We start from the raw sequence: 14626 nt of genomic DNA on the forward strand, positions 1-14626 counted from the left end.
GCAATTTTCCATTATGATTTGCCTTTAACGTTTTTGAACTCCACCCAGTATCATTATGTCCTAATAATAAAATAATAATAATAATAAAAATGATCCAATAAAATAATTTTTAATGTGCGCTGGCATAAGGAAATGTATGTTTTTTGCACACATTTTATTTTGTTTATGAAATAGATGCTTTTTAAAGCCGTGATTGCTTTTGTCATCTGTACAGGACTCCACCAGCTGGAATGGAGGCACACATACCTGTCCTCTTCCTAGATCTTAATGGTAAGATTATTTATTCTAATGGTCCTTCCTCTCCCTTCTATACTTTTCACTATTGGTCTCCTATTTTGATACGCCTAAAAATAGAAATTAGGACAGTGGTCCTTGATGACTCCCCTAAGGATTTAAATTGACCAATCTGGTCTTGGGTGACAGAGTTGTATACAAATCATATCTCTATTTAATAATGTCAGCTAAGATTCTTCTATGAGGTTGTCGTTGTTCTTTGATGCCCAGAATACCATAGCATCCTGTGCAAATAATCTATCCAGTAAGGCCCTATGCTCACGACCGTAGATTTCGTCCGTAATTATGTACCGTATTTACGGTCCATAATTACGGACCCATTCATTTCTATGGCCGACGGACACCTTCCCGCATATTACTTTATAGGGGTGCACTGCCCGCAAATGCGGGTGGTGTCCGCGGCTGTCAGCGGCCGTTCCCGTAATCACGGACCGTGCTTATGAGCACGGTCGTGTGCATGGGGCCTCAAAAAGAAGAAAATGGAAACCAGATTAATATAATGTATTTTTTAATGCGCCCTCACATCACATAAACTGCGACTGTTCCCTCAATGAATAGAAAGTAAAAAAGAGCTGTCTGGTAATCTTTGGTAAGAAAATAAAGCTTTATTACTATGTCTTTTTTTTTAACCTTTATTTTGTCTTTTTAAGCGGATGACCTTAGTGCCAATGAACAGCTCGTGGGCTCACATGCAGCAGGTGTTAATTCTATATTACCTAAGGAGCATGGGAGTCCGTTTTACTATCTGCCAATTATCAAGCACAGTGATGAAGAGGTAACAGAAATATATCACTGGGAAGTTTTATGACATTTATTTGTGCATCTATATAATTATAGAATTACGTTTTTTGTCTGGTTTTTTTCATGAGATAACAAAGGATACCATGGCTTTATGAAGTGTGGAGCATCCAGAGAGGATAGCTAGTTAGGTTTGCAAGTTGGGATAAAAGGGACTAAAGATCTGATGGTGCCCTTTTACTCTACTTCTTGGTATTTGACGAGGGCAGTGGCAGGGACGTTGGGAGTTCTGAAGGAATAAGCTGAATCGCATATGTAGGTGGTAAGAGTATGGGGATGCTGTAAGTCCACGAAAGACTTGGAATACATGGTGTCCATATCACTAATAAGAGCTTACAGCATGGAAGTATAGAAATAGCTTCTAGTTAAGAATGCAAAGCTGTCTCATAGTATAACAGCCCCACCAACTCCTAACCTTACAGGCCAAGAAGGCTTTGCATTAAAGGGGTTTTCCGGAACCAATTAACTAATTTCTATTTCACTGCACAAAAATAATGTAATTTGTAATATACTTACGTTTTGATTTTTGATTTCATCTTCTAACACCCGTTTCCAGCGCCAGTCACGTGATGCGTCTCCAGTAGCAAAATCCTTACTTCCGACGCTAGCTCATCCATGATCTGAGTTCCGTCTTCCGGCTGGCTCTATGTACGGGGACGTCATTCCTGATGTCACTGTACACTGAGGGAAGTGGTGGACCAGGTACTCCCTTTCTTCAGATAGTTTCCGGTCCGCTGCTAGGGGGGAGAAAATGACGCGCATGCTAGTCTCTGAGCATGCGTGGTTTCTACACTAGCAGTGTTTACCATGCATGCACACTCCTGCGCTATCACAGCACCTACGCGTAATTTTCTCCCCCCTAGCAGTGGACCGGAAACTATCAGAAAAAATTATGTCAGTAATGTCAGGAGCCAGTAGCGCTCTGAGAGGAACTCTGGCGCTGGGGTTTGGGGGACATATATGGACAGACATGTCAGGGGATTCCGCAGAGTCCCGGAGAAGAGCCTATACTAGCGCTCTGCTCTGCTATGGGACACCGGCTCTGGGGTCAAATTGAAGTTTTTTTTTACCATTATGTAAGAGTGTTGTTTGGAACAGCACTGATATGTTGCACGTTTATCGTTATCTCTCACTGATCTAATGAGAGCAGTAAGATGACAACGGAGATTAGAAAATGTTTATAGCTGGGTGTAGTAGGCATGATGAGTCCCTGCTGCCGGCGCATTGCATGCTGGGACACAAGCGGTGCATGCCGGGAACTGTATGACCGGAAGAGCAAGACAACGAACACACAGAGGTAAAGAAACCTCTCAATGTAAACAAGAGAATAATGGTAAATTAAAAAATAAAAATTTAGGTAACGATATTCAGGGGGCATTGTTAGATAAATTGAGAAGCGTGGAATGTAATTTAAAAAAAAAAGTATTGGAAAAACCCTTTAAGAGAGGTTTCGTTGTCCATGATTAATGTCAGTCTGGTGTTCTGTAATTTGTAGGTTTCCGCCACTGCTTCTTGGGACTCTGCAATCCATGACTCGGTGCACCTGAACAGGGTAACTCCCCAGAATGAGCGCATCTATCTCATTGTGAAAATCACAGTACAGCTAAGCCATCCTGCTGCTATGGAACTGGTTCTCCGGAAGAGAATTGCTGTCAATGTATATAATAAGCAGGTAACGGCCGTGTATTAATTGCAAAGTACATCACAAATAATAACCATTTTTCATGTCTTACATTAAACAAAAAGAGAGATATTATGCCTACATGAAACCCAAACCAAATAACCAGCATTGTTGTAGACTGACCAAGGAACAACCTTCAGACATGTTTATTTTACATTCTTTAACCCCTTAACGCTCAGTGACGTACTATTCCGTCATGGAAACCGCCCTGTTCGCACTCCATGACGGAATAGTATGTCACGGGAGTAACGGCCATTTCGGCCGTCCTCCCGACACATACAGGAGCTATGACAGCTGCTGTCTCATGCAGCAGCTGCCGCAGCTCCTACAGCGGGGACCGATCGCTGTGTCCCCGCTGATTAACCCCTGAAAACCCGTGTTCAATAGCGATCACAGCTTTTTAGGGGTTAAGCTGCCATCGCCGGCCTGCTACACGATAGCGGCCGGCGATGGTGACTATGGCAACCGGACACCAAACAATGGCGTCCGGCTATGCCATCGACGGAAGCCTAGTGGGTCCTGATGAAGTCAGGACCCACTATGCTTGCTGTCAGTGAGTAGCTGACAGCTCTGATACTCTGCACTACGCATGTAGTGCAGTGTATTAGATTAGCGATCAGGGCCTCCAGCTCTCAAGTTAAAAAAAGATGTGTAAAAATAAGAAAATAAAAGATTTAAAAGTATTAAAAGTAAAAATCCCCCCTTTTCACTTATCAGTCCTTTATTATTATTAAAAATATATAAACAAACAAATAAACTATACATAATTGGTATCGCCGCGTCCGTAACGGCCTGAACTACAAAATTATTTCGTTATTTATCCCGCGCGGTGAACCCCGTAAAAGAAAATAATAATAAACCGTACCAGAATCACAATTATTTGGTCACTTCACCTCGCAAAAAATGGAATGAAAAGAGATAAAAAAGTCGCATGTACCTAAAAATGGTAATGATTGAAACTACAGTTCGTTACGCAAAAAATAAGTCCTCGCACAGCTTTCTTGATGGAAAAATAAAAACGTTCTGGCTCTTAGAATAAGGTAACACAAAAAATAAATGATTTTTTACAAAACGTATTTTATTGTGCAAACGCCATAAGACATAAAAAAAACCTATAAACATCTGGTATCGCTGTAATCGTATCGCCCCGCAGAATAAAGTGAATATGTCATTTATAGCGCACGGTGAACGCTGTAAAAAAAATTTCATAGAAAAACAATAGTAGAATTGCTGTTTTTTAGTCACTGCGCCACTTAAAAATAGAATAAAAACTGATCAAAAAGCCGCATGCACCCCAAGAAAACTACAATGGATTCCTCAAGGGGTCTAGTTTCCAAAATGCTGTCACTTTTGGGGGGTTTCTACTGTTTTGGCACAACAAGACCTCTTCAAACCGGACATGGTGCCTAATAAAAAAAGAGGCCTCAAAATCCACTAGGTGCTCCTATGCTTCGGAGGCCGGCGCTTCAGTCCATTACCGCACTAGGGCCACATGTTGAATAATTCTCAAAACTGCAGAATCTGGGCAATAAATATTAAGTTGCGTTTCTCTGGTACTCTTTTAATAGAAAAATATAAAACATTACAAAATAAACGGTATTTACAAAACAAACACAACAAAACAAAACTTATGTACATTTCTGTACAATTTACCCAGCCTGGCCCTTCTTACATAAATCCCCATGCATACATAACTATAATCCCATACTCATTCGTACACACACCTATACCCCCCCAACCCCAAGAAAACATAACTATAACACTATATACAACATACTCTTAAAAACCATGTGCCAACCAATGGCCCCCTAAAAAAAAATCAAGACATATATAAAACAAAATAAATAATAATCACAATAATAATATAAACAAAATAATAATAATAATTAATAATAATAAACTCTGAAAATAAAAGTTACCATCCCATGGTGCACTTACTCCAGTGCACCATGTAAATGAAAAGAAAAGAACAAAACAAAAAATACAAAACAAAGCCAAAATATATATATATATATATATATATATATATATATATATATATATATATATTTTTATTTTTTCAAATTTTTTTTCACATTTTTTTTTTTTTTTTTTTATATATATTTTTTACTTTTTTTAATTTTATTTTATTAACTTATCCACATTCATACCTAACCCTGTACACACTAACTTATCCATCACCACCCATCACCTCCCCCAACCAGCATCACGCCTCATGTCCTTCCATGTCCGCATAGTTCAGATGCTGGCCCCCACCACCCAACACATCACCCACCCAGCCCGATCCCACGTCTCATGTCCTCCTCACGTCCACGTAGTCCAGAATCGGGCTGGGCACACCCCCAGGCCCCCCACCGCACCTATCTACTGCCCATCTTACCTAAACATTCACACAAACCCATGCATACACCTATACACCATATAATCATACCGACACATAACTATAACAAAATATCATACTGTATACATTAACCCGAAAACCTAAGTTTGGCTGCTTGTAAGCCCTTTTTCTGTCTCCAAAAAGCTCAAAACAAAAACCTACTTGTGCTTACTCAGCCCATCACCAGAGGAGAGAGAGAGGAAAGCCCCCCTAGAGCACCAGCCCAGAGGCCAAAGCCAACCCCCAACCACCACCCCGGTCCCTATCGCTAAACCTATCCTGCTTGCCCTATCTCTATCCCTTATTACTTTATAAACTAATCTGTCCCTCCTGCTGTCTCTCATTCTGTCCCTATCGCTATTTCCCGGTGTCATGGCCAGGTGCAGACCCCCACCTCCAGTCTAATACCCAGGGGCACTCCCTCCCCTCCCCCTGAAGGTTGGTTCCACCTAGGGCACCCTAAAATTGAAGCCCCTCCAAAGTCGAGAGGCCTTGGATGCACCCAGTTTCTCAACCTCCAGAGACCGGACCTTCACCAGGTCACCCATGATATTCCTACACACCTCGTCCTCCAGGAGGATTTTACACTGAGTCGATACTAAGCACCGTGCGTTCCACGTGAAATACCTGATCACTAAACTAACTAAAAAAGAAGTGCAATGATCCCTTCCACCCAGGTCTCCGAATGCCCCATAGGCCCAACCAGCGTAGGAGAGGTTGGTCAGACCGGGCCAACCGATGGAGGCACCCACCCGTTTGTAAACCTCTGCATTGAAGGGACACTGAAGCAAGAAATGGTCCATGCTTTCCAGCGTGTCATCGCACTCCTCCCGAGGACAACCTCTTTCATCGGAGTTTCTGAACTTCAGATTGCCCCTTACATACAGCCTCCCATGGAAGCAGCGCCAAGCCAGATCCCAAAACTTCTGGGGAATCCTCACAGAGTTTAAAAGTTTTAATCCCACCCCGAGGTCGCTACTTGGGCAGTCCCTGAGCGCCAGGGGCTTCTGGAAGCAGGTCAACAAGACCTTTCTGTCAAGAAATTTTCTCGACATGGTCTTGATCTCCCTCGCCTCCAGACCCCACCGACGAACAACCTTCAGAACCGGGGCGGCATAAGCCGGGAGGTGCCCATGGGGTACACGCAGGTCTTTCGCTTGGCCTCCTGTCTCCCATTCCTGGAAGAAAGGCCGAAACCATCCCCTGCAGGAGGATATCCACAGAGGAGCCCTTTCTCTTTCAAAGAGGTTTGCCAAATTAATTTTAATGAAGGTGTTTACTAGAAACACCACTGGGTTAACCATACCTAACCCACCTAGTTTCCTCGGTAGGTAAGTAACCTCCCTCTTGATTAGGTTAAGCCTGTTTCCCCATAACAGTTGGAAGAACAGGCTATAGACCCGAGTCCAGAGAGGTTCTGGCAACATGCACACGCTGCCAAGGTAGAGCAACATGGGCATCAGGTAAGCCTTGGCCAGGTGAACCCTTTCCCTAAGGGACAAAGACCATCCCTTCCATTGGCCAACCTTCTGGGCAGCTATTGATAGCCTACCTTCCCAGTTTTTCATGGGGTAATCACCCGGGCCAAATTCAACGCCTAAGATTTTAGCAGACCCTTTGGGCTCTGGGAGGGTGTTCGGGAGATCAAAACTGGGATCCCCCCCGCCCAGCCAGAGACTTTCACACTTGTCCCGGCTGATCCTGGACCCAGATGCCCGTGAGTAGCGCTCAACTTCTGACATCACCCACTCTGCCTCCCCTCTCGAGGAGACAAAGATAGTGACGTCATCCGCGTACGCAACCACCCTCTGAGTGGCTTCCGGCTCCTCCAAGTCCATCCCCACCCCCGCCAATGGCCCACGATCGAGCCGCCTAAGAAAGGGGTCGATCGCGAAAACATACAGCAAGGGGCTTAAGGGACAACCCTGGCGGACACCAGACCCAACCTCAAAGGGGGTTCCAGTCCAACCGTTCACCAGTGCAAAAGACTCAGCCCCAGCGTATAGGGTCTGGAGCCAATTAACGAACTCACCCGGTAGGCCATACCTCAGAAGGACTGACCATAGATACTTGTGATTCACCCGGTCAAAAGCTTTGGCCTGATCCAAGGACAGCATGTACCCCTCCCATCGGCCAGAATGTCCCTGCTCCACTGCCTCTCTGACACTGAGGACAGCACTAAAGGTGCTGCGGCCTGGAACAGAGCAATGCTGGGCCGACGAAAGGAGCCGGGGTGCAAACTTCACCAGCCGATTAAACAGTACTTTTGCGAGAACCTTTCTGTCCGTATTGAGGAGCGCTATGGGACGCCAGTTCTCAATACGGGTCGAATCCTTACCCTTTGACAGAATGATCAAGGCCGACTTGCCCATTGACTTTGGCAGAGCGCCCGAGGAGAGGCACTCATTAAAAACCGCAGTCAAGAGGGGAACTAAGGTTCCCTTAAAAGCCTTATAAAACTCAGATGTTAAGCCATCTGGGCCTGGCGACTTTTTGATGGCCAACCCATCAATCGCCAGCATCACTTCCTCTTCCTTGATCGACTCTGTCAAAACACCAAGCGAGGGGTCTGCTCCTGGCTCAGGGATGGTTTCAGCCAGGAAAGCCGACATTTCGTCTCGGTTTAGATCCTGCTCACCCAAAAGCTGCGAATAAAAGGATCTGATGACCTCCAGGATCCCTGATTTGGATCTCATCAGGGAGCCCGTACTATCTACCAGTCCTGTCACCACCTTACGACTCACTGACATCTTGCAGTTCTTGTAAGGGTCGGGCGAGCGGTACCTCCCAAAATCCCGTTCAAGAACCAAAGACGTGTGCCTATCATATTGGCATCTTTTGAGCAGAGCTTTCACCACGGAGATTTCCTCACGGCTACCTCCGGTTGAGACTAGATGTTCGAGTTTCCGCCTCATGTCTTGATACAGATCCAATAAAGGTACCTGGCTCTGAAGAAAATCCTCGAAGGCCTGTCTTATCTCTGCTTCTTCCAGGAGAGTAGAATTCAGCCTCCATATACCTCTTCCCATCTGGAGGGACTCTGCAACATTCAAAGAAAACATAATCATACAGTGATCGGAGAACTCCACCTCAACGACGGACACTGCCGAAGAGATGGCGTCCTCCTTTAAAAAAAACCTGTCTATTCTGGACCTACGACTACCACTATGATAGGTGAATCCCGAGTGGCCTGGGGTATACCGAATGTGGATGTCCTCCAGGCGAGCATCACTAGCTATTCTATTCAATTCGACACTATCATAGGCCAGTACCTTTCTGGAACCTCCTCTGTCTTGGGGCCTAACGACAGTGTTAAAGTCCCCTCCAAAAATGACTTGTCGGCCTGTAAAAAGGAAGGGCTTAATCCTCATGAAGAGACTTTTCCGGTCCCACTTTGTCTGGGGACCGTAGATGTTGATAAGTCTTAGTTCTTGTCCCCTCATGAGAACATCTAAGATCAAGCACCGCCCCATTTCTAACTCGATCATCCGCCGGCATGTGACCGGTGCGGTAAAAAGTACCGCCACCCCGCTATATGGCTCAGCCGCAAGAGACCAGTAGGAGGGCCCACGTCGCCACTCCCTCCTAGCTTTCACGACCTCTGCCAAAAGTGACAGTCTGGTCTCCTGCAAAAACAAAATGTCAGCTTCAACCCGGCCGAGAAAATCAAAGGCTGCAAATCTAGCCATATTCGACTTAATGCTGGCAACGTTAATCGATGCCAGCGTCAACGGAGTGGGTGCCGCCATCATAAATGATTGAGTTAGACGGTTTTCTTCTTCCCACCATTTGCTTTCTCCTCTGAGGAGGACCCCTCACCCTCTTTACCTCTTTTTTTTGTTTTTGAGGAGTCCATAACCTCCACCACCCCCCTCCCATTCTCATCTCCTGGGTCCGGGCCGACCCCCTCCCCCGGGGACAGTGGCCCCCGCAGAAGAGGAGGCTCAACGACTCCTAGACTCCCTACCGTGCTCTCCCCCCCGGCCTGGGGGTCTGGAATATCCATGAGAACACGGTATCGGTTGGGGGAGCACACCAGGGGGGTGCAAGTTTTGCCTTCCTTGGCCGGGGCAGGGCCAGATGTTTTTAGCCCTGTTTTGATGTTACCCGGTGTCCCCTGTTTTGTTTTAGGCTGTGACCTCCCTTCCTCTTCCACACTTTCATAGTGGGAGGACTGGGAGTCCTCAGCCCTCTGCTCTCTCTCTATCCTCCTTATCTCCTCATCCAGTACGGCCCCCCCAAGAGCATCAGTATCCTGGGGGGCATCCAGGTCCGAGCCAGAGGAGTCCCCAGTTTCCTGGGTCCTCCTCAGCTCTCGTTCCCTTCTGCGTTTTTCCGCCCTTCTCTGACGAGAAGGGGGTCCCCTCCTGGCGTTCGTCCTTTGCTCTTGGGCTCTATCGTCTCTGTCCACCCCCTCGCCCACGGAGACCTCCCTCCTTACATTCTCCGTAGGGTTGGAACAGACATTGACGACTGAGCGCGGACACCGACTGAAAGGGTGACCTAGGTCACCACACAGGTTACACCTAATCTGCTCACACGATGCGGCCAGATGGCCTACCCCCCCACAATGAGCGCACTTCTGCACAGTGCAGCTTGCGCTCAAGTGTGAGGGGTCGCCACACCGGTGACACAGCTTCGGCTGCCCCTGGTAGGAGACAAGGATTCGATCTCTTCCCAAGAAAGCAGATGATGGTATGTGGGACACCGTCTGCCCCAGACGCTTAAGTTTAACCATAAACGTCCAGGCTCCCGACCAGATGCCAAACTCATCGCAGTTCTTCCGTGGCATCTCTGCTACCTCACCGTATCTTCCCAACCAGGTCATGATGTCCACACAGGAAAGCGACTCGTTACGGGTAAGAACGGTCACTTTCCTGAGACCATTCTGGCGAGAGATTGCTTGCGCAGCAAACCCTCGCCAGCCGGGCTCGCTTTTCACCAGCTCATAGTTCCCCCAGAAGACCTCAAGGCCCCCCGGCTGAACAAAGCTGATGTCAAACTCAGCCATACCATGAGGATGTATCAAGGCGTAGATGTCACTCGCCTTGAAGCCCATCTCCAGCAGCAGCTCCACCACCCTCTTACGAGGAGGGCACGCATCATTGCCACGCCACTGGAGACGGACCACATTCCTCCTGGCCACGGCCGGCCCGGTTGTTGGGAGCGACCACTGATCTCCCCGTCTCTCTCGGAAGGCATCCAGACCATACCTATTTATCCAAAAGGATAGGTCCTTCTGCACTCCCCCTACTGTTATCGTCTGCTTCCCCTCCCTTAAGGCTTCTAGGAGGCGCTGTTGCAAACTGCCGTCCCCGGGCCCAGAAGATGAGGATGGGTGGGCCGACGGTCCCCCCACCACAACGCCCGCATACGACCTGCCGGGCGCTCTGGCAGAAGGAGCAACCGGCCCGCCACTGGTTGACACTCCCCCCACAATATTACAACCCACATTAACATCCATAACATTAATATCCACAACATTACCACCACCAACAATATTACCAACACTACTAACATTACCATCAATATTTACATTTCCACTTACATTCCTCTCCAGAACTTTCATACCGGCCAGGCTGGTAACGGAGTTCTTCCTTTTGTCCATAGGCTTTTTATATGTTGTTTTTGGGGTCTCCACATCATCAGGTGCCGCTACTTCTGGGGCGCCGCCGGATATCTCAGGCGGCAATCCCTCAGCACCCTCCGCTTCACCGACCTCCATTTCTGCTGCGCCACCTATGCGATGTTCGGGAGGAGGGGTGCCGTCACCCCCCGTGCCCGCTAAACCCCTCCCACCGCCTTGCGGCGATGCAGATGGAGGGGCCGCAGGCACAGCTAGAGCCGCTCCCGGCACCAAACCACCCCCCCCTCCCGTCGGGGGGTGGCCAGCAGTGCCGGAGCCTCTTCTACCGCCACAACTCGCTGCCGCAACACTTTTTGGTGCGTCCGCCGGCCGAGTCACATGACCAGCGGACTTCCGGTTTTCCGGCGCCACATCCGGTTTCCGGTTCCCCCCGTCCCCCGGTCTCCGGCTTGCGCCAGAGGCCGGCTTCTTAGGTTCCCCATCCGCCGGACACGGGGACACGCCCCCTAGCGCCACGTGGCCATCGACACCACCTCCTTTACAGGAGACGGCGTCTGGCGCCATCTTGGCCACATTGCTCAAAACCAGCACCATATCTTTCTGCCCACATACCCGCCACGACCCCACTGCAGAGGCCGGAGCTGGGGGATTTGCGGGGTTTGCGTCCCGAACCGAGCTCTCACCCGGTCCGGAACGCAAGGAAGACAGGTAGGAATACTTATAGGTTACTCCACCTGTCTTCGCCTTTGCCTTCTTCCTCATCTTCCACAACTTTTTCTTCTTCCTTTTTTCCTCCTCTGGCGGCAAATCTGCTCCAAAAGAAAAATTCTGCATAGACACTGGGGACTCCTGCTGCCGTATTTGTGTGAGCAACCCCGGGGGGTGCTTACTGTAAGACTCAAAGTTCTCCACAGATCGGTTACAGGAAAGTTCCACATTTGCCTCTCCATTGCTGCTTTCCCAGGGGGCCTCTGAGCCCGTCTCCGTCTCCCCCCGGGTCGGCATCCTCTCCTCCTCCGCTTCCACACTCTCCTCCGCTTCCACACTCTCCTCCATCTCCACAATTTCTCCAGCCTCCACTTCCCTGGCCTCCACTTCCACGGCCTCCACTTCCACGGCCTCCATGTTTATTGCAGTATTAGCATCCTCATTTTTCCTGACTTTGCTGTCTTTCTTTTTTGCTACTTCCCCTTTCCAGGGGGTTTCGTTACCTTGCGTGGGGGACGCCATCAGGGAAAACCTCTCATCGTTTTCCAGCTTCTCCCCGAAGGCTCCCCCACCAGCCACGATCTCCGATCGCCTTTCCTCCACCGCCTTGACTTCCTCCAGGATTTGTTTTACCTGGAGACTATACCGGGACCTCTTGGTGCCTGATGTTTTTTCGGCTCGTCCCCTGGCGACCGCCAGATCTTCACGCAGCCGCCGCAGGGACTTACCGAGGTCCCGGTATTCTTCCAGCCGGGCAGCTAGGCGGGAGCTGAACGTCTCCATCGACTCCCCCGACTGCAGTAGCCCCCACTCCTCGACCGTGCTCTGGTCCCTGGGTCGGGTGACTTGCCTTGCTGGGCCTTCTGGTCCTCCACCTGGATGATCCGCCATGTCTCTCCTCTTGGCTCCTTCCAGAGCCCCAGCATCAGGGGGGGCCGCACAGATCTTTCCACGGGATGACCTTCTCACCCCTGATGCTGGCTGCACGTTCCCAGCAGGTTGGGAAGACCCCCTACCCCCCGCCTGCATGCTCCAGGTGGTAGAGGTCTGAGGCTCCATGTATGAATGGAGCCTCCTTCAGGGAAGCTTCCTTAGCCCAGGCAGGTGATAGAAACCTGGGCTGGTGAAAGAAAGGAAACTCCCTGGATTCCGGGTGTGGTCCACTCAACACACTCACAGCACACACACAGCAGCTCTCTCACACACAACCTCCCTCCTTGCTAGTCACTGCTGGTGTGGCGTTTCTCTGGTAAAACCTTTTGTGTTATAAAAAAAAGTGGTATAAAAAGGATTTTCTGACAAAAAAAAAAAAAGTAGATTTCACCTCTACTTTGCTCTAAATTCCCGTGAAACACCTAAAGGGTTAATAAACTTTCTAAATGCTGTTGTGAATACTTTGAGGGGTCTAGTTTCTAAAATGGGGTTTTTCATAGGGGTTTCTAATATATAGGCCCCTCAAAGCAACTTCAGAACTGAACTGGAACCTAAAAAAATAAATAAATGAGGCAGTACTTCACTTCGTACATTATACTGATAACGAGCCGTTCCCACACCGAGATGACCCCAGTTTTGACCGTTTGTATAAATGGAGACCCCTATTAGACCGTTTCAGTGCCCGGTTTTCCCAAGCATACACCCCCGAGAATTGTATTTCTATTGATGAGTCCTTGGTACATTTTAAAGGGAGGGTTCAATTCCGCCAGTACCTGCCGGGTAGGAGGGCAAGGTGTGGCGTAAAGATGTATAAACTGTGCGAGAGAGCATCAAGGTATACCTACAAATTTAGGATATATGAAGGGAAGGACACCAGTGCTCAGCCCCCAGAATGCCCCCCCACCCCCTTACTGGGAGTTAATGCAAAAATTGTGTGGGATTTGGTGTACCCACTGCTGGACCAGGGTTACCACCTCTACCTGGATAATTTTTATACCAGCGTCCCACTCTTCAACTGCCTCGCTTCCAGAAGTCCTGCGGCATGCGGCACTGCTAGAAGAAATCTGAGAGGCCTCCCTAAGACTCTGCAGGGCAAACACTCAGAAGGGGTGAGAGCAGGGCACAATCTAGCAGCAATATATTGTGTGTCAAGTACAAGGACAAGAGAGATGTCACACCAGTACCCATGTACCAGGACGAGGTACCAGTACAGAGACCCCCAAACCAGACTGCATCCTGGACTACAATAGGTACATGGGAGGGGTGGACTTGATCTGACGCCCTACAGCGCCATGCGGTGTGGTATAAGAAGCTGGCCGGGCACATCATACAGATGGCATTGTACAACGCGTACGTGCTACATCGATGTACAGGCCAGACGGGAACTTTCCTGGAATTTCAAGTGATGGTTATCAAGAAACTAATTTTTAGGGACCAAGAAGGGGGGCACCCAGTACTTCTGGAGGCGAGGCCACACGCATCGTACAAGGGCAACACTTTCCAGGAGAAGTTCCCCAAACTGGCAAGAAAGGAAAAAGTCAAAAGAGGTACAAAGTCTGCTATAAGAGGGGGATAAGGAAGGACACAATATATCAATGTGACACGTGTCCCGAAAAACTAAGGCTCCGTATGAAAGAGTGCTTCAAAATGTATCATACATCCCTTGATTTTTAATCTACCCCAGTTTTACTTACCCGCACAGCTTATCCCCCCTCGTCTTTCCCCTCTGAGCCCTGCTGCGTGCCTAGGCAGCTGATTACAGCCACATGTAGGGTATTGACGTACCCATGAGAACCCACATTACAGTTTATGGGGTGTATGTCTCCGGTCAAAATGCTCACAACACCTCTAGATGAATCAATATATAGACTCCACATACATTTGTAATAGGGGCTGGACACTGTTTATAATACAAACATCCCCCCATGTCATCTAGGCAGCTCCATGAAATGATCCAAACACGAGAAAATAGAGCAGTTGAAGCCAGTTCATATATAAAAATTGTTTAACCTTTATTCAACATATATCACAAACAATGTAAAAATACAAAAAGATAAGACTCTAGTAAAAAATGGCGGAAGTAGTAATAAATATTGTTGCTGGTACATTTACATGGGATAGCAAAGTAGCATGCAGTTGTTTGTATAGAGTAGTGTATACCTCCCCTCACAAGGAGAACATTTCCAACCTAGTGAGTGTGTAATAAGTCTATTACGCATGTAAACACAAAGGAGGATGAAGTAAA

At 48.2% G+C, this 14626-nt stretch overlaps 1 protein-coding gene across 6 annotated transcripts in view; it reads left to right on the forward strand.

The window, feature by feature from the left end:
- The window catches only part of KIF13A (kinesin family member 13A), a 223616-nt gene that overhangs the window by 164610 nt on the left and 44380 nt on the right, over positions 1–14626 (forward strand). For all 6 annotated transcript variants that reach the window (XM_075826597.1, XM_075826595.1, XM_075826598.1 and 3 more), the window contains 3 exons: positions 215–270; positions 945–1069; positions 2588–2764. In XM_075826597.1, the coding sequence (XP_075682712.1) occupies positions 215–270; positions 945–1069; positions 2588–2764 (358 nt within the window). The remainder of the gene's footprint in view (positions 1–214; positions 271–944; positions 1070–2587; positions 2765–14626) is intronic.

The sequence above is a fragment of the Rhinoderma darwinii genome, chromosome 5, assembly GCF_050947455.1.
Source record: "Rhinoderma darwinii isolate aRhiDar2 chromosome 5, aRhiDar2.hap1, whole genome shotgun sequence".
In the NCBI taxonomy this organism is placed as follows: domain Eukaryota; kingdom Metazoa; phylum Chordata; class Amphibia; order Anura; family Rhinodermatidae; genus Rhinoderma; species Rhinoderma darwinii.